Here is a 20,606-nt window from a genome sequence, read left to right as displayed (position 1 = left end):
CATCTTATTTATGGCAGCTGATATTTTTCTTAGATTCCTCTCATCGAGAGGTGTAGGATTGATCTAAAGATCATTCGATTCTGATAAGTATTCATGGAGATATGAATTTATTTGTGTTATGGGACAATTCGTCAAGGTCGGCCAGCAACCAAATAACCCCCACGTGTGCTCAACGTTTTAGTATAAAAGGAGGTGACTTGATAGTCATTTGAACACACAATTCACTCTTGATTTCTCTCCACTTGTTTTGGGTTTTCGTGGAAGAGAAGTCTAAGAGGAGGAAGCCCTAGACGCAGGAGGAAAGGAGCCTAGCATGAAGTCTAAACGCAGTCCTAGATGATGCCCTAGCAGCTCTACGCACCTAGACCTAGGACGCTGACATGTTGCAAAGAAAACAGCCCTAATAGTGCAACGCACAAGAAGAAAAAGAACTCGTTGGAGGCAAGGGAAGCTCTATCTTAGCCGCAGCAAAGGAGAACAGAACAACGAGGTAATAGAGGTCTGTTTCATGGGTCTTTTGGAGGGCCAAGTTTGCTGTAAGGGAGGCCGAGGTAGCTCCCTAGAGGGCCGAGACAAGGGAAGATTGTTTTAGCCTGCGTGGAGGTGTTCTTGGGTGGAAAACTCTTGGTGAAGCGCAATGTAGGTTGTTGTGGGTAGGCCGCAAGCTCTACAAGCTGTTTGGAGGGCAATGTAGGGTGTATTGAGGGTTGTCTATGCCCAGAACAGCAGTGGAGAAAGGGTTGGGTAGGCTGCAGGCCTTAACACCCCAAATCAGGGCATGCGTAGGATTGTTTGAGGGTAGTTAAGTACTCAGATCAGCAGCATGGAGGCATAGGATACTTGTGGAGGAAGCCGCAGTTGTTTAAGGGACTGTGTGGGTATGTTTTATGGTTGACATGGGCCACAGTGATGCCCTAACTAGAACACAGTCATAACAACAATGGCACATGGTGCAGCAATGGTACATGGGACAGCAATGGTACATGGTGCAGCATTGGTACAGCAATGGGAGCAACTATGAGTACATGTTGTACAGTGCAGCATAGTGCACAAAGGAACAGGAATGCATAACATAATGTACAGTGCAGCATAGTACACACAGTAGTAGTGATAGTGCTGCATGGTGTAGATCAGTGTTGCTGGACATTGGTGCTGCAATGGGACAGCATGGTGTAGATCAGTGTTGCTAGACATTGGTGTAGCAATGGGACAGCATGGTAATGATGGACATATAGCAGCAGCAAGAATGTATTGCAGCAGCAGGATGATGAGGTATTGCAGCATGCATTTGGGTGCGACTTAGGATAATGAAGAGCTCAGCATAGTGCAGCAATACAATGATAGGTATAGTCATGATTAGTGAAGCATGATGAGATGCAGCATAGTGATGATGGGTGCAGCATGATGATGAGGTGCAACACAATGATAGGTGCAGCATGGTGATGGAGTCACCTTGGAGAATCAGTTGAAGCAGCATGTCTTCAACTAAGTTCAGCTACCTCGTGTATCATCTTCTTAGAGATGATCTATGCTCTTATTTAGATAAGTCCAAGTGTTGACTTCTGTTGTATATGTACTATCTCTCTCTCTCTCTGCTAAACTACTGAAAAACATATAAGAAGAATTGATCAAGGGTTTTCCCACATTAGGGTTTGTCCCTGGCTAGCGCCACATCTTGTGTTCTCTTGTCTTGGTTTGTCTTTTGCGATCTATATTTATGTTCTATCTACAGTTTGCTTTAATGTTGATGTGATTGCTAATCTAGAAAAGATATTGAGCTAACTGTGAAAATTGAAATAAATTGCTCTAAGCACAGAACATACCTAAAATTTAACATGGTATCGAAGCTGAGGTGAAGACAAAGCCCAAGCAAGAGTGAAAGAGCAATCACCGAAGACAGTTGGGAAAGCACAAAAGGATCAATGGATTCATCATCCCTCTTCAAATTCACCAAGGGTGAAGTCGAAGCAGAGAATATTATCCAAGTGGCGCAACGGAAGCTTCTAATGACCTAAAGATCACTTCAATGGGAAGTCTGGATCTAAGGTTGGAAGGAAAGGTAGATGCTTTACTTACAATAAGTTCGTCCATTATGCGAAGGAGTATCCAAATAGCAGGGACAAATCACTTGATGAAGATGACAATCATTCTAGGGACATCTTCAATGATCGGAGGAATTACCGGTAATGCAGCTCATCAACAAAACGGCCGACTCTTCAAAGAAAGCAAGGAACCCCAGGTATGAAGAATCAAATGTTGTTTCTAATAAGATAAAGAAGCGTTATCTTATATTGGCCCTCTCCTTCAGACTCTTTGGGAATCTGGCTTATTGATTGTAGTGCTTCAAAGCACTTCAACAGATAGAAGCGTGCTCTCTCTAATTTGGTAGACATGGAAACAATCATGGGATTATACTTGGAGTCGATGCCACCTATCCCGGAAGGGGTGTAGGGAATGTTATCCCTCAATTGAATGAGGGTAACTCGATTCATTTATAGAATCTCTTTTATGTACCTGATCGCAAGAAGAACCTGGTGTCCATTTCGGCAATGGAAGTCAAAGGTTTCAAGGTGGCATTCATCAATGGGAAGGTCCGTGTTTGAAAATGGAATTTTCAAAGATGCTTTTGAGTTCAGGGTTGGCAATTTGTATCAAGTTGCAGGATGGTCAATTGGGGATCATGTCAATTGACATATCTCATCTATAGCACCGGAGGTCTACTTATTATAGGACCCTACCCAATGTGAGTCAGATGATGACTGGGATGCCTAAATTCAAAAAGAGCATGAAGGTACATGTCTGAGAAGTACCGAAGGAAAATCTTACAAGGGGACCATTCCCCTCATGTAGCAGGTCCACAGGAACAACCCGAGGGGTTTGAGATTCATGATCGAGAATCTCATGTATGACAGTGGAAGAAAGCCCTCTCTAGCAAAACATCCCAGGCTTAGTATGAGAGGATTGATAGTTGTCTGATGAAGCTAAGATTCACTAGGAGTGAAACCTATCCAAACCTTTACTTGAAGGTTGTGGATGATAGTCCTCTCATACTGGCACCTTCTGAGGATGACCTCTTTTTAACAGGTGCAGACCCTCTCATTTGTAGAAGTAAGAGGGAGTTGGATTTCGAATTTGGAATGGTGAACTGCAAACCCGTGACTACTTCGATGGAGCTTAGCTTTCAGAAGTTATGTGGTAGTGATGTCGGACCAGATTTGGGAAATGCCTCTGAGTTTCATAAACTCATTCACATTGATGTTCTTGGTGAACTTCCGTCCGGACATATGTTTTGCAGTTCGCATGATGAGCTCATATATGGTTGAGCCTCAGTGAATTGCTGCCAAGAATCTTCTGAAATATCTTCGGGGCACAATCTCTTATGGATTGAGATAGACTACCCGAAATGTGAAGCTGCATGATTATTCGAATGCTAACTGGTGCAGGCAGTGTGGAGGATCGCAAGAGCACTTCTGAGTGCTAGTTTTCTTTGGGTTCTACTTCGATATCCTGGATGAGAAGGAAGCAGAAGTCGGTTGCTTTAAGCACCGATGAGACCGAATACATAGTTACGAGTATGACTGTTGAACCCTAAAACTACCTCTCTTCTACATACTTTCCTAGATCTTTTTCCCACATCAGTGCCTCATAAGCTATCAAATATCATTACATATTGATTCTAGGAGTGCATTTAAGTGGTTTTCTAACTATATTCTTGTGTGTGCTATTTGATTTAGATTTTGTTCATCAAATGCGGAATGTAGCCTCTTTCCGCAACTAACTCGCAATTCTGCAGCTATTTTTATTGTTCCCTAGGTTACAAGTGTCAACAGGTGAAACGAGGCACGTGGGCAGCTCAGAAATGATCTAGACATGGACAAGGTCCTATCTGTTCAGTTGAATTCGTGAAGAAAAGCCTTGGTCAAAGGACGGTCAAACAAGGAGTCCTACAGCAAATAGGTCTCTGTTTTCAGCACGTGAAAGGTCCAAGACCGTTCCTAGATTCGTGGATCCCTCTTGACAGCTGCAGGTCGTCTCCATGATGCAAATCCAAAATCCACCTTTTGTAGATTGAATGATCATGGCAACCAAGACGCTGAGCTTACAAGTTCTGTCTTGTTTACGTGTTCTCTGTTGAATATTCCTCACAGAAAAACAATTATCCAATTTCCTCTATAAATAACGCGTTTGCAAACGCAAGTAGTTAGTCTTGACGTTAGTTTTTATGTTGTTGCTATAGCGTTAGTCCTGCTGTTGTAACGAGAAGACATATCCTCTGTTTTGCAATATAAAAACTCTGTTTCTTATGACTATTTAAGCGTGATCAAGGGTTGACAGCGTATTAACCAAAGGCCGTGCAGAGGGCCCCTGCTGGCTGAGGTTTTGTTTTTCATTTTGTAAAGTTTTCATGCATCGTTTCCCTTATTTTCACTGTATATATTTCATAATTTGTTTAACTATGTATGTTTCATAATTCGTTTATGGTGTTAATCTTTTACCCCTGTACATGATTTTTAGCATTGCATATTTTTTACTAACACTGACCAATGTGTTTCAGGATAGGTTATGCTCGAGCTTTTTCATATAATTTTTGCATCAAATAGTGACATGAGATTTGCCTCTTTGCTAAACTTTTTAAGCTTTTCAATTTCAGTTATGCTTTGATTTCAGTGATATTTATTTGCTGTTGTTAGCTAGTTTAGATATCAAATTCTTCATGTTATTTGACGTTATCTCCGGTGCCATGGCTTAACCCGAAAAGCTACTTGGCGAGCTATCGGATTATAAGTGAAGTGATTTGATTTTACTTTCATTAATCTGCAAGTAGGTAGTTTAGATATCAAGTTCTTCATGTTATTTGACGTTATCTCTGGTGCCATGGCTTAACCCGAAAAGCTACTTGGCGAGCTATCGGATTATAAGTGAAGTAACTTGATTTTGCTTTCATTAATCTGCAAAGTAGGTAATCTAGATATCAATTCATGTTATTTGACGTTATCTCCGGTGCCATGGCTTAACCCGAGAAGCTACTTGGTGAGCTATCGGATTATAAGTGAAGTAAATTGATCTTGCTTTCATTATTCTGCAATTTTTTATTTGTTTGAGTGCAATAGTTTAGATTTTATTTCTGTAATTAGATGGGCAGCAGAGACAGTGATTTCATGACCAGTATTTCATCTTTTGTTTGACTTAAGTAGCTGCACATTTACATTCCTGTTCAAGTACTAATTTTATCACTAGAATGTTTTGAGATCTTTTGAAGTGCTAAGTTTTGGAAATTATCATAAGAGACATAAACCTTGTCTTAAATCTACATCCATACTTTCCCTCTAAAAATATTCTTAAAACTTAGGAATAGGATTTCCATTTGCATTAAGAGACCAACAAAGACAAAACCCCAAAAACAAAATAAAATTGAAAACAATAAAAGTAAGAAAGAGGTTGTCTTGCACATACAGTGCGCCACACTTCATCAGTTTACAACTCCCGGATTGATAATTAATGTAGCAATTTAGGACATACTAAATTGACTAAACATTTTGGCGTCGTTGCCAAAGAAGTGTAACTAGGTAGTCGATCTCTTACATAAGAAAAAAAGGGAAAAAATTGATAACTTCTTGAAGTATGCTCTCCTCTTGCACCTAGTGTGATCTGGAGGATCAGAAAAGAGAGTTATTAGTTCAATAATTTCTTGAGTATGCTCTCTTCTTGCACCTAGTGTGATCTGGAAGATCAAAAAAAGAATTATTAGCCCAACTAAAAAAATTCATTAAAAAAAATAAAAAAAAATGACATGCATAGAGCAAGAGATTCTAGGGGAAGGTTTATAGCTAAGGCCAAGAGTTCGATTTTTACAACTCCAGCTACTTCAAGGCATAGACAAGATACACCTGCATCCCAGACTCATACTCCCAGCGTTAGGATTCCTGGAATTCAAGGGGCAGCAACTGAATTAGAAGATTCTCCCACACTATCTACTAAATCTGATCTAGGAGAAGAACCCTTCTTCACTTCTATAGGGGAACATATTGCAGTCGAAGAAGTAGAATCACCTAGGGAAGAAGGATAGGAAGAGACACTCTCTCATCAGCCATTAATAGAAGAACCAGAAGACCCTGAGGAAACTATCACGGCAGAAGAAGTACTAGATGGAGAATATTCTCTATTTGGAGGAGGGGCTAGAGGTAGAGGTAGAGGAAATAATGGGGGTGGTGGTAGAGGAAATAATGGGGGAAATAGGGAAGGAGATAACTCATTTGGATTCCCTATAGCCGATGAGGAAACCCATACAACAATGAAAAACATTTCACCATCTGTCCTCCCAAACTTTTATGGGTTGTGAAGTGAGGATCCTGAAACATTTCTATTTGAGTTTGAAGTCTTGTGCTGAACCTATGACTATATGGAAGACTCTCAAAAACTCAAACTGTTTCCGTCAACATTGAAAAGAGCTGCTTTGAAATGGTTCATGGGATTAGTCACTCAATCTATTAGGACTTGGAATGATATGAAGCAAACATTTTTGGATAGATATCTGGATTATTGTATGCCCACTAATCATAAATATGAAGTATTCAAAATGATGCAAAAAGAAGATGAGAACTTGGAGGATTTACTTGAAAGATTTCAATACAACTTAAAGAAAATGAGTAATTTAGACGAGGAAACCTTGAAAGCCATTAGCGATGAATGGATAGATATTTTAAACATGATGGGGAAGGGAGACATTTCTCAACTTCCACTACATGACATAGCAGAACTATGTGTCCATCTCTCAAGGGGAAAATCTAAAACTGGAAAAGGGCCTAGAGATCCTTCTCTTATTAGAGCAAAAAAATCTGCAACTGGATCAGTAAGTAGAGCAGAGATTGGCAATATGCTTGATGAGTTCAAAACTAATATTCTAGGGAGCCTTAGTGAACAACTAGACACCCTTAAAGCTGATGCCTTAGCCATCTTTTGCCCAAAATGTAGAAAGAAACATGCTCTAAAAGAATGCCCCTTGGATGCAAATGTTGTAGAAACATGTATGATTTGTTCAGAAAGTCATGAGACCAAGGATTGTCCTTCAATTCCTGGGCTCAAAGCTGTCTTTCAGGAAGATCCAAATTCAGTAGAATCCCTTTGTTTTGTTTCAAGAAGACCTTGGCAAGGGCAACAAAATCAAGGATTTAACAATCCTATGAATTTTCAGCTCCCACCAAATTGGAATTCTTGGCAACAACCTTGGCCCCAACCTCAAAATCCGTATCAATCATGGGCACAAGGGGTACAAAATCCTTATGGGAGATTTGTTCAATTTTATCAATATCCTCCATCTTTTCAAAATCCACAACTTTTATTGCCATTTCCACAACAACAACCTTTTCAACAAAATCAAAACTCTCAACTCTTGCTTCCATTTCAACAAAAGCCAAATCAACTACCAACCCAGCCATTACCAAATCCCAACAACAAAAATCCTCAGAATGCTTACATGGTAGAAGGACAACAATTTCCTACCTATATGATTGTTCCTCTTAATGATGTTCAACTTATATCTGGTAGAATTTTAGAAAAGGAAAAACCTTCTATAGATGTTCAAGAGCAAGATGCCTTTAAGGAGGATTCTCTTAAAGTCAATAAAGGCTCTGAGGAAGCATCCCTTCAAAACCCAATCATTCAAAAAGAAAAACAAAAAGAGTCAACCCCCACAACTCCTATAGTTGAGCAACCTGCATCTTCATCCACACCTCCTTTCCCTGAAAGATTACAAATTGACAAGGGTGGAAAAACAAATCTTGTTGCCTGACTATGATTTCCTAGATGAATTAAAGAATGTTTGTATCAAGATTCCCTTGCTACAAGCCATTAAAGAGATTCCTATTCTAGCAAAAACAATAAAGGAGTTGAGTTTCAAAAGACCAGGTAGGAAACCAAGAGATACAAAAAGAATCCACCTAGTAGGCGAAATTGTAGATATCATGATGGGAAAGATTACCATGCAAAAATATGTGGATCCAGGTAGTCCAATTGTCAAAACACACATAAATGGGATAGAAATTCCAAATACTTTGATTGACTTGGGGGCTGCTATAAACATTATGAGTAGACAAGACTATGGAACAGCTTAAACTTCTTAATCTTCTTTTTACACCCACCTTACTGCAACTTGCAGATAGATCAATAATCAAACCAGATGGTGTATTAGAAGATATTTCAGTCTCCTTAGATTCTTGGGAATATCCAGTAGATTTAATGATTTTGACTCCCAAGAGTGATCTAGGAGGACACCCACTCATCTTAGGAAGAACTTGGCTAGCCACAGTTGATGCTTTCATTGGTTGTAGATCTGGGGAAATGTACATTTCTGATGGTAGTTCAACAAAAAAATTCAATTTGTATCCTCCAACAAAAGCAATTACAGAAGTAGGAGACAATGAATGGGTCAATGATGAAGATATTATACAACTTGTCTTTACTATCTCTGAAGTTAGTGAAGATAGTCAAATTTTGAACACATTAGAAAATTTTGAAACATCTTCAGAATATGACCACACACAATTTCAGTTAGATACTGATATTGAATATTTGTCATCAAGGCAAATGTCTCTTTACTCTATGGAAGAATTTGGTAGTTCTACAATTGAAATTTTTCCAGGTAAAACATTGAATATCAACAAAAATTTGGAAAAGTTACAACAGGAAGAGCTAACCAGAATCTTGCAAAAACATTCTGCTGCATTTGCATGGGAGTATATTGATATGAAAGGTATTGACCCTAAGACTTGCATCCATGACATCTATACCAAGGAAAATAGTAGGCCAATCAGACAACCTCAGAGAAGGATGAATCCAAATCTTAGGGAGATTGTGAAAGAAGAGCTCCAAAAACTACTCAATGTGAACTTCATTTACCCAATTTCAAATAGCCGATGGGTTTCTCCCTTTGATTATAGCACCCAAAAAGAATGGTAAATAGAGGGTGTGCGCTGATTACAAGGAATTGAATAAAGCAACCTTGAAGGATCACTTTCCTTTCAACTTTATCGATCAAGTATTATATACATTAGCAGGCAAAAAGTACTTTTCATTTCTGGATGGTTTTAGTGGTTATAATCAAATTCAGGTAGCACCTGAGGATTAGGATAAAACCACATTTACATGTCCATGGGGAACTTTTGCTTATCGAGTGCTTCCTTTTGGATTATGTAATGCACCCGCAACATTCCAAAGAGCAGTACTAGGAATTTTTTCTGATCTAATCCATGATTGTGTAGAGGTATATATGGATGATTTTATAGTTTATGGTAATTCATTTGAAAAAGCATTAAAAAATTTGGAAAAATTCCTTATAAGATGTAAAAAAACAAACCTTTCATTAAGCCATGAAAAATGCTTTATGATGTTTACTGAAGGTATTGTTTTAGGACATCATATTTCAAAGGATGGGATTAAAGTTGATAAATCAAAGGTTGAAGTCATCTCCAAGTTACCTATTCCAAATTGTCAAAAAGATGTTAGAAGTTTTCTAAGATTTACTGAATATTATAGAATATTTATAGAAAACTTCACCAAAATAGCATCTCCACTCTTTAAAATGCTTACAAAAGACTGTGAATTCAAATGGAGCCCTGATTTCCAATCAGCATTTGAAGCTTTGAAAACAAGAATATCTGAAGCGCCTATCTTGAGAGGACCAAATTGGAAACTTCCTTTCCATATTTCTACAGATGCTTCAGATACAACTCCAGGGGTTGTGTTGGGACAAAAAGACTTAGTTCCTTATGCCATTTACTATACCAGTAAAAATTTAACTCCTACTGAGTTGAATTATACTGTGACTGGAAAAGAGTTCTTAGCTGTTGTTCATGCAATCAATAAGTTCAAACATTATATAACAGGCTATGAAACTTTTATTCATACTGATCATTCTGCAATTAGATATCTAATGAACAAACCCATTACTAATGGCAGAGTTACAAGGTGGCTCCTACTTTTACAAGAATTCAATATTATTGTGTTAGATAGACCAAAGAAACAAAACACAGTAGCTGATTTCTTGTCTAGGATTCAGAATACTAAAGAAGATTTTCCTATAGAGGACAAGTTTCCTAATGAATATTTATTTGCAGTAACTACTAAGACTCCTTGGTATGCAGATATGGCTAACTATTTGGTTACAGAGAAACTACCTCCACATTTATTTCCTAGTGAAAGAAGAAAGATTATTCAGGAGAGTTCAAAATATTCATGGATTTCTAACGAATTGTTTAAAACAGGGCTAGATCTTGTGATCAAAAGATGTGTCAGGAAAGATGAAATCCCTGATATTCTCAAAGCATGTCATGATGAACCATGCGGTGGACACTTTGCTGACAAAAGGACAGACTATAAAATCCTTTCTTTAGGATATTATTGGTCGTCCCTCTTCAAGGATGCAAAACAATATGTCAAAAGGTATGACAGTTTCCAAAGAGTAGGGAAACCTACTCTCTCAAATGAGATGCCATTACAACCACAGGTACTCATCAAACCCTTTGAAAAATGGGCTTTAGATTTTATTGGACCTATTACTCCACCATCTAAATAGAAAAAATATATATTGGTATGTACTGATTATATCACTAAATGGGTAGAAGCCAAAGCATTATTTTCTGCTACTGAGAATTTAGTTGTTAGTTTTCTTTATTAGGATATTTTTACTTGCTTTGGTGTTCCAAGAGAAATTGTGACAGATCAGGGAGGTCAATTCACATCCAAATTGGTGGAGACGCTGATGGAAAAGTACAAGGTCAAGCATAGAAAATCTATTCCTTACCATCCGCAAGCAAATGGTCAAGTAGAGTCTACAAACAAAGTAACTGAAGGCATCATTACCAAGACTGTTCATCTACACAGAAGAGATTGAGCAGAAAGGCTTCCTGAAGCCTTGTGGGCCTACAGAACCACATGGAGGAACACAACAGGACATTCTCCCTATGAACTTGTTTATGGGAAAGAATTTCTACTCCCCATTGAGTTCCAAGTTAAGACGTTCAAGATGGCAGTTCATTGGGAATGGATCTATCAAAAGCCCAAAAGCATAGAATAGAGCAGTTGAATGAACTAGATGAGATCAAACAAGAAGCAATCCTAAGAACTGATCTAGTTCAATATCAAAGAGCTAAGTGGCATGACAAATACATCAAGGAGAAAAAGTTTCAAGAAGGAGATTGGGCATTGCTATTTGATTCCAAGTTCAAAGATTTCAAAAGTAAATTTTAGACTCATTGGCTTGGGCCATATGAGATTGAAAAGTTTTTAGCAATGGAGCGATAAGAATCAAAACCATTGATGAGTATCAAACTCCTCTCATTGTGAATGGTCACAGATTGAAGGTCTATCATAAGCCACTCTCAAAGGAGGAATTTGTCAAAATCTTTCAAGATAATTCTGCAATAAGGCTGGTGAAGAAGAATCCTTCTTCTCTACCAGCCTAGTCTTTGTTCTTTTCATTGAAAATAAATAAATAAATAAATGTATAAGCCTGAAAACCAATCACTAATTGGCAGTCTTATACAGAAAATACAGGGCGAAAATCAGAAACTTCTGACGCCCTATATTTTCCACAAAAAAAAAAAAATCTCTTTCATTTCATTCATAGTTGTTCCATTTCATGTCATTTCACTTCATTTCATTTCATTCCATTACACCATCACATTCCACCAACAAAATTCCTTTCATGTCCAGTTTTCATATATCATTCATTCAGTGATCATTCATTTCCATCCATCTCCATTCACTTTGCCAAGTCATATATTCACTATGTCAGTTTCCGCAGCGGAATTCTGATTCTGCAGCTGAATACTGATTCCGCAACTGAATACTAATTCCGCAGCTAATACTTTGTTACTCTGCAGTGGCAGACAAATGTTAGCCAAGTAATGATGAAAACCAGATGCAAGTATGGAAGAGGAAGATATTTTGAAGATGTTAGCACCTAAAGCACTAACAAGAAGCAGCCAATCAAAAGTTAGCGAACGAAAGTGGTAAGATTCTAAGGTATGAGCAAAATTAATTTCAAATAGCATTTTAAAACACATAATCTATATAGTTGTAAAACCACCGGCTCCATCATGTGTAATGATTCGAATTGATAGCTTGTTTAACTCCTCCATGATCTTTGCATTATTCCACCACGAACTCCGCATCAATTTCCAACGGCCTCATGATCCGCTTCCGAATCTAACTCATACTTAATTGTACGTCCACATTACACCTGTTGAACCGGTTAATTATGAAGACGTAATCCAATTGACCATGGCTCTTCTCTGTCGCACCACTCCGCAGTCATTTTATGAATGTGCTAACGTCCACTCCACAGCCTTTTAATTCAAAATTCTGCCAGACTCACTCTATTTCCATACTCTCACATTGAGTTTACGATTGTCAGTTCTGGTCTGTTTATACAAACCTCTGCTCCGTGAACTCATTTTCATTACATGGTCTGTATTCTTTCCGTTTTGTGACTACTGGTTCTCTCTGCAATCATCCTCCTCCATCTTCCTCTCATACAATCGTTCCGCCTCCGTCAATCCATCACTTACAGAGGTATTTTCGAAGCAAGAGGAAGGAATGGGCCTTCTGGTAAGAACAGAGCCGGACAGGCCTAAATTCATGGAGGGTTATCCACAGTTAAAGAGCACATTAAGGAAAGCACGGTGGTTGCAATTTATCCAGAAATTCAGAGGTCATAATAAAGAAGTCACGAAGACATTTGCAAGGTCCTTCAACGGCATAGAAGTTGAGGTTGGGGATATTAAATTTTCAGTAACAGAGGCTTCTATTGCAGCAGCAACAGAGCTCCCATAGGAAGGAGAACGGTGGTTCAAAAACAAAGACTTCGATGAGAGGGCCTGGAGGATTATTTTGCGTAACCCAAGTATGGATATAATCGTTTTTAAACGTGGAATCCTTGTTTCTGCTCTAAAGGAAAAGTGGACTAGTTTGCTATTGATAATTCAGAAGTTTATTACATGTGAAGGAAGGTTTGGGTCCATGTACATGTACCACATCAGGTTATTAATGAACTTTCTGGAGAATCAAACCATCAATTTGCCTTGTTTCTTGTTGAGTAGTTTGAAAAAGATGTCTACCACTATACAAAAGAATCTGGATGACGTAGAACCTCACCTTTATCATCACGGCCTTGTCAAAATTCTGATTGAAAAACAATTGAAGGAAAGAAAGGACACATGGGAACAATTCCTGATTAGAAGCTTCTTTCAAGACCCACCTGAAACACCTGAAGGTAGCTCAACAAGAAAAAGTAGGAGAAGAAAAACAAGTGTAAACATTCAAGATACTCCTACTAGTATAGCTAAAGAAACTAGTAAGGAAGAAAGGTTGTCTGAAACTTTGACTGAGGTTAGGAAACAAGTGAAACAGAAGGGGAAAAGAAATGTTGAAGATGTTTTTCAAACCCCAGAACCTTCCTTAGAAGAGGAACAGATACTTTCTGAAAGACTAATTCACCTTAAAGAACAATCAGCGAAGGCAAAGGAAAGAGGAAAGGAAAAACAGAGTGTAAAAAAAGGAGATACCAGCTCACAGAATTTAAGAAGGAGCTCCAGACTTAAAGGCAAATTGAAGAAAGTGCAAACTAAAGGGGCTCACTTCATAGACTTAGGAGGGGAAACACCAGAACAGTCACCAGCAATCACCCCTCCTGACCATAGTCCACAACATTCTCCTTTTTCTCAACCAGATTTTGAAATCAGTCCAAGAAAGGCTACACCAGAAATAGATCCAACTTAGCAACAAATGTATGATTTTATTGAATCATTGGAAAAGACTGCAACAGACCAGGGCACTTCATCTAATTAGCCTAATACAGCTCAGGAAGTTTTGATCCAATCACTAAAACAGGAAGTTTTTGAACTAGAAATCCTGAATAGACACATCAAAAGGGAAAATGAAACATTGAAAGAACAGAGCAAGTTGGATAAAATTATCCATGACAACACCATGTTGCATCTTGGATTGTGGCACAAGAAAAATAGGAAATTGAAGAAAAAGAATAGGAGGTTGAGTAGAGCCCTCATCAACCTCAAATACAGGTCCCTAATGATGAAGCCCAGGATGACAGTGACACCAAGGAAGAAGAAAAGAAGGCTAGATGTATTAGCAGAGGTCTCAGAGCAAATGAACTGAAGGAAGGATGGTCACAATTTTGGTTGCATGAGGACATGCAACATCTTCACAGTGGGGGTATGTTGAGCCCTAAAACTACCTCTCTTCTACATACTTTCCTAGACCTTTTTCCCACATCAGTGCCTCATAAGCTATCAAAGATCATTACATATTGATTCTAGGAGTGCATTTAAGTGGTTTTCTAACTATATTCTTGTGTGTGCTATTTGATTTAGATTTTGTTCATCAGCTGCGGAATGTAGCCACTTTCCGCAGCTGACTCGCAATTCCGCAGCTATTTTTATTGTTCTCTAGGTTACAGGTGTCGGCAGGTGAAACGAGGCACGTGGGCAGCTCAGAAATGATCTAGACATGGACAAGGTCCTATCTGTTCAGTTGAATTCGTGAAGAAAAGCCTTGGTCAAAGGACGGTCAAACAAGGAGTCCTACAGCAAATAGGTCTCTGTTTTCAGCACGTGAAAGGTCTGAGACCGTTCCTAGATTCGTGGATCCCTCTTGACAGTTGCAAGCCGTCTCCACGATGCAAATCCAACATCCACCTTTTGTAGATTGAATGATCATGGCAACCAAGACGCTTAGCTTACAGGTTATGTCTTGTTTACATGTCCTCTGCTGAAGATTCCTCACAGAAAAACAGTTATCCAATTTCCTCTATAAATAACGCGTTTGCAAACGCAAGCAATTAGTCTTGATGTTAGTTTTTATGTTGTTGTTCTAGCGTTAGTCCTGTTGTTGTAACGAGAAGACGTATCCTCTGTTTTGCAATATAAAAACTCTGTTTCTTATGACTGTTTAAGCGTGATCTTGGGTTGACAGCGTATTAACCAAAAGTCGTGCAGAGGGCCCCTGCTGGCTGAGGTTTTGTTTTTCATTTTTGTAAAGTTTTCATGCATCGTTTCCCTTATTTTCACTGTATATATTTCATAATTTGTTTAACTATGTATGTTTCATAATTCATTTATGGTGTTAATCTTTTACTCCTGTACATGATTTTCAACATTGCATACTTTTTATTAACACTGACCAGTGTGTTTCAGGATAGGTTATGCTAGAGCTTTTTCATATAATTTTTGCATCAAATAGTGACATGAGATTTGCCTCTCTGCTAAACTTTTTAAGCTTTTCAATTTCCGTTATGCTTTGATTTCAGTGATATTTATTTGTTGCTGTTAGCTAGTTTAGATATCAAATTCTTCATGTTATTTGACGTTATCTCCGGTGCCATGGCTTAACCCAAAAAGCTTCTTGGCGAGCTATCGAATTATAAGTGAAGTGATTTGATTTTACTTTCATTAATCTGCAGGTGGGTAGTTTAGATATCAAGTTCTTCATGTTATTTGACGTTATCTCTGGTGCCATGGCTTAACCCGAAAAGCTACTTGGCGAGCTATCGGATTATAAGTGAAGTAACTTGATTTTGCTTTCATTAATTTGCAAAGTAGGTAATCTAGATATCAATTCTTCATGTTATTTGACATTATTTCCGGTGCAATGGCTTAACCCGAGAAGCTACTTGGCGAGCTATCGGATTATAAGTGAAGTAAATTGATCTTGCTTTCGTTATTCTGCAATTTTTTATTTGTTTGAGTGCAAAAGTTTAGATTTTATTTCTGTAATTAGATGGGCAGCAAAGACAGTGATTTCATGACCAGTATTTCATCTTTTGTTTGACTTAAGTAGCTGCACATTTACATTCCTGTTCAAGTACTAATTTTATCACTAAAATGTTTTGAGATCTTTTGAAGTGCTAAGTTTTGGAAATTATCATAAGAGACATAAACCTTGTCTTAAATCTACATCCATACTTGCCCTCTAAAAGTATTCTTAAAACTTAGGAATAGGATTTCCATTTGCATTAGGAGACCAACAAAGACAAAACCCCAAAAACAAAATAAAATTGAAAACAATAAAAATAAGAAAGAGGTTGTCTTGCACATACAGTGCGCCACACTTCATCAGTTTACGACTCTCGGATTGATAATTAATGTAGCAATTTAGGACATACTAAATTGACTAAACAATGACCTCGTGTGAAGCCGCCTGGTTGAAGAAGCTCCTCAGCAAGTTGTTTGACACATGATGGATACCACCGTGATCTTCTATGACAACCAAAGGGGGATTCCACTGTTGAGGAATCCTATGTGTTATGATCACTCCAAGCACATAGACATCAGGTACCACTTTATCTGGGATATGGTACATCGATGAGCAAGAAGGCTCCATCGCATTGGGACTGATGTGCTGGTCACAGACATTCTATCGAAGCCCCGAGGAAAGGTCAAATTTGTGACTTTCCAGAACGACATGGAGTTGTTGAGAGACCCTCTTATGAAGGTCCTGCATGATGCATGCATTGAGCTTTGGGAGCTCCGGGGGGCTTGGGGTACTTCTTGGAGCAACAAGCGACCATAGGGCCAACGTTGCAGGAAGCGCCCCCCCCCCCCCCGGGATCCTAGGCCGGAATCGCGCCCCGTACGGAAGCGCTCTAGGAAGCGCGATTCCAAAAATCCCGAAGCGCGATTCCAAGTTTTTAATGCGCTTCCTGGTTTTTATGAAGCGTCCGGAAGCGTACGCTTCACGAGCGCTTCCGAAAAAACCGCGCGGGCAAGGAAAAATGTCTCATTTTTTTTAATTTTTTTTTAAAGTTAACTTAACTTAGCAATGAGGGGGTGGGTTAGGGTGAGTTTAGGGTGAGTTTAGGGTGAGGAATGAAAAGCATAAAGCTCCCATTCATTCCTCATTTTCTCACTTTGAGTTTATGAGAGTTGGAGAAGAGAAGAGAGGAGAGGAGAAGAAAAGAGAGGAAAGGAGAGGAGAAGAGAGGAGAGCTTGGAGGAGTGAAGAAGGAGGAGCTAGGAGAAGGAGGAGGAGCTTGGAGCAAGAGCTTGGAGGACTTCATCTACAAGAGCTAAAGAGGTAAGTTCAAACCCCAAACTCCCTTGTTTTTTTGAAAAAAAATTTGTATTTTTCTCCTCCCTCTCCTACTCTTTCCCATTGTTTCTACTTGCTCCTTTATTTACAGGTTGTCCACCACCTATATCCATATTCCAAGATGGTGTTCTTTTGGCTTCTATGTATCATTCCACTCTTGGTTTTAATGATGGCAAGGGTGAGGAATAGAAGGGAAGAGGAAGGGGATGAACTTGGTCCTAATAGTAGTGACCCAATGTATGATGAGGAGGAAGGGTTTGAAGAGGAAGGGGATGAACTTGAAGGGGACACTGAAGCACAAGATGGGAAAGGTACATCAACACCCTTGTGGAACTATGTGACCAAACTTGATGGGGGAAAGGGTGGTGGATCTTACAAATTTGTGTGCCCTCATGGTTGTCATGGAGGAAAACCATATTGTGGTTCATATACCCGTCTGAGGAGGCATCTTTGTGGGGTGCTGGACAGTGATGAAAAAAGGGTTCTGTGGGGGTACAAATTTGCCCAAACATTTCAACTGAAGAAAGAAGAAAATACATCCAAATAGAGATGGCTGCACAACAAAAAAACAAGAAACAAAAAACTCATTCTGATTCAAGTGCAACCTCTAAATTTGGTAGTTGCCCATCTCCTCATGGTACTTCTGCAACCTCTGGAGGTAGAAGAACAATAGGGGATTTCCTTAATGTTGCTGGGAGGGATGATGTGGATGGAAAGATAGTCCGTTTTCTTTGTGCTTGCGGTGTACCATTCAATGTGCTTCGCTCTCCCTATTGGCATGACATGGTAAAGGCCATCAATGAAGCCCCAAAAGGATACAAGGCCCCCAACTATGAGAAAGCTAGAACAGTGTTATTAGAAAGAGAAAAAGCTAAGGTTCAAAGAGCTTTGACACGTTTTACACATGAGTGGGTGGATTCTGGGGTATCCATTGTATCAGATGGGTGGACAAATATTAGAAACCAACATTTGATAAATGGTCTTGGTGTTTCTTCTAGTGGTGCAGTATTTATTGCATGTCATGACTCCTCCTCCATCAGTGCAACTGCACAAAACATTGCAGATCTCCTATTGAAATCAATCAAAGATGTTGGTCCGAATAATGTGGTTCAAGTGATCACAGATAATGCAGCAAATTGTAAGGCAGCAGGAAAAATTATTGAGCATACTCATCCACACATCTTTTGGTCTGGGTGCCTGGTTCACACATTGAACCTTTTGATGCATGATATTGTGAAACACAAAGATTGTGGGTGGATTGCTGAGGTTTACAGGAAAGGGAAGCAGCTCATTAAATTCATCACAGGGCATACAAGGGTAAACTACTTCTATGGCACTTACTCCAAGTTGCAATTGCTTAAAATTGCAAAGACAAGATTTGCTAGTTATTACCTCACCTTTAGGCGGCTAGTGAGGGTGAGACAAGCTTTAACTAATCTGGTGTGTGCTGAAACATGGGATGAAATTAACACTGACACAGATGGTGCTAATGCAGTCAAGGACACTGTTCTTGACAGTTACTTTTGGTCACAGGTTAAATATGTTTTGCAATTCACCAAACCAATTTATTACATGATCAAGTTTGCAGATTCAGATCGACCAGTAATTGGGGAGGTGTATGAGCAAATGGATAGCATGTTGGGGCAGATTAAAGACATTGTTGAGCCTACAGATACCACCTTGTACAATTATATTCGTGTAGAGGTGCAAAACCGATGGGAAATGCTAAATATTCCATTGCATGCATTAGCATATGTTTTGACACCTAAATACTATCATCCATCATGGCTTTCAACACCAGCACCTGGGGGGGGAAGCAGGAAAAAACCACACCAAGATAGAGAGGTTCACGAAAAATATATGGCTGCATTGAGTAAATTAATCCCTGATGAGGAGGAGGCTGCATTGGTACGGAGACAGGTGAGCAACTATACGCTCAACACTGGTCCATTTGGGAGCATGCATGCAATTCAAGATCGAGAGACTTTTTCTGCTCTTGAGTGGTGGAACATGCATGGAGGGGGTACTCCACTTCTACAGAGTTTGGCATTGCGGGTGCTATCACAGGTGGTAAACACTTCTTCTGCAGAGAGGTGTTGGAGCTCTTATTCTTTCATCCACAGTGTTAAAAGGAACAGGTTGAATTTAGACCGGGCAGAGAGCTTGGTTTATGTTCATTACAACTTGCGATTGTTGTCCCATTACTGTGAAGATGCAAAGTCTAATAAAGACTTGTTGATTTGGGACAAGAATCCAGAGGAGCCCAATTTGGAGGATGGAGTGTTGCGACTAGAGCAATTAGAGGATGCTCTTATCCAGGTATGTCCATTGTGGTATGAATTTTCCAATTTTCCCTTATAAAGCATTTCTCTAATTCATGTTTTTAATTTTTTTGTTAACTAGTGTTTTTTTTTTTTTTGCATGAATTTTTTGAGCGATTCTAGGATGATGATGACCGTGTTGATATGCCACCACCCCCACCCCCATCTGGTCCCTTGGTTCCTAGGTTCCATGGTTCAACACCAATAGCAGGGGGTTCTTCTTCATCAGTTTCAGTGCCACGACTTACACAGGGACCATCTTCTTCATTGCCACCACGTGGAGGCCCGCCATCACGTTCTATTCGTGGTGGAAGGAGGAGAGATTAGTAGATATATTCACAATCTACTACTTTTTGTCATAGATTACTCATTAGACTTGTAGACTTGTGAATTTGAATTTTGAACCTTTTTGGCTTGGCGGTGACCAAGTGACATATTTTGTAAACATTATTATTTGAATTTTGGACATGACAAATGTTGACAGTTGCTCACTTGCTAGATAAATCATAATATGCTCTATGTTTTATGTTTTATAATATGCTTAAATGTTTTATGTTTTATAATATGCATAAAAATTTGATGTATGTTTGTAATAGCTAGAATATAGATGATTGTTGTACATACTAGTAACTACAATGGAATCATGGATGCCATATCTATCTTGATTTATGCAAAAATATGCATGTTTTCATGTCTTCTACAATTAATTTGGTATTTGGGATGTTTGTTTTGAGTATAAATGCAAAAAAATATATATATATATAGCAGACGCTTCCGCGGACGCTTCGCTTCCTAGATTTTTGGAAAATGACGCTTCCGCGCTCCCGCTTCCGCTTCCGCTTCGCTCCCGCTTCGTGCAACATTGCATAGGGCGACTCACCCTCCCCTAATGGTGCGTTGTGTACAAGGTGAATGGCTCAGCCTTCCCTTGTGATACCCCGTGGCGACTTAGGGACAAGATGAGTGGTTCTCCTGTCGAGGCATCCTACCCATGCAATCTGGGACTCATGGGAAATACCTCTCATCTGGCCAATGAGCAAGGAAATGGGGTTAGGGACCATAGTAGTACTATCGACGGACGCATCGTTGTATCTACCATACTCCCTATGCTAGGATGACCTCCATAGATCTGGGATTAATGTAACTGATCTGGGATCAGTATGAGTGGTTTGAGACACTCTC

General features: G+C 39.2%; 2 protein-coding genes across 2 annotated transcripts in view; one reads left to right on the top strand and one right to left on the bottom strand.

Annotated features, from left to right (window-relative positions):
* Window positions 1-20,606, bottom strand: part of LOC149217313 (putative L-ascorbate peroxidase 4, peroxisomal) — a 159,614-nt gene that overhangs the window by 115,664 nt on the left and 23,344 nt on the right. The window lies entirely within an intron of this gene.
* LOC149217314 (uncharacterized) lies at window positions 941-19,929 on the top strand. The gene is made up of 4 exons (XM_089393128.1): window positions 941-997; window positions 1,130-1,272; window positions 18,102-19,422; window positions 19,548-19,929. Exons 1-4 carry the CDS (start codon window positions 941-943, stop codon window positions 19,749-19,751), a joined length of 1,725 nt encoding a protein of 574 aa, XP_089249254.1. The 3' UTR covers window positions 19,752-19,929.

Source organism: Pinus tabuliformis, chromosome 1_1, assembly GCF_031772625.1.
Source record: "Pinus tabuliformis cultivar Carrire ecotype Pingquan chromosome 1_1, CPIR1, whole genome shotgun sequence".
NCBI lineage: Eukaryota > Viridiplantae > Streptophyta > Pinopsida > Pinales > Pinaceae > Pinus > Pinus tabuliformis.
The sequence above is the reverse complement of the archived record's forward strand: the minus strand, read 5'-3'. Positions and strand labels throughout refer to the sequence as shown.

What these genes read in the sequence shown, in the direction of transcription:
- LOC149217314 (XM_089393128.1), top strand. Translation starts at nt 941, where the DNA reads ATGGCACATGGTGCAGCAATGGTACATGGGACAGCAATGGTACATGGT. An exon ending in TGCAGCAGCAGGATGATGAG is followed by an intron (nt 1,273 to 18,101) that starts GTATTGCAGCAT and finishes TGTTTCTTCTAG; the next exon opens with TGGTGCAGTATTTATTGCAT. An exon ending in TAGAGGATGCTCTTATCCAG is followed by an intron (nt 19,423 to 19,547) that starts GTATGTCCATTG and finishes GAGCGATTCTAG; the next exon opens with GATGATGATGACCGTGTTGA.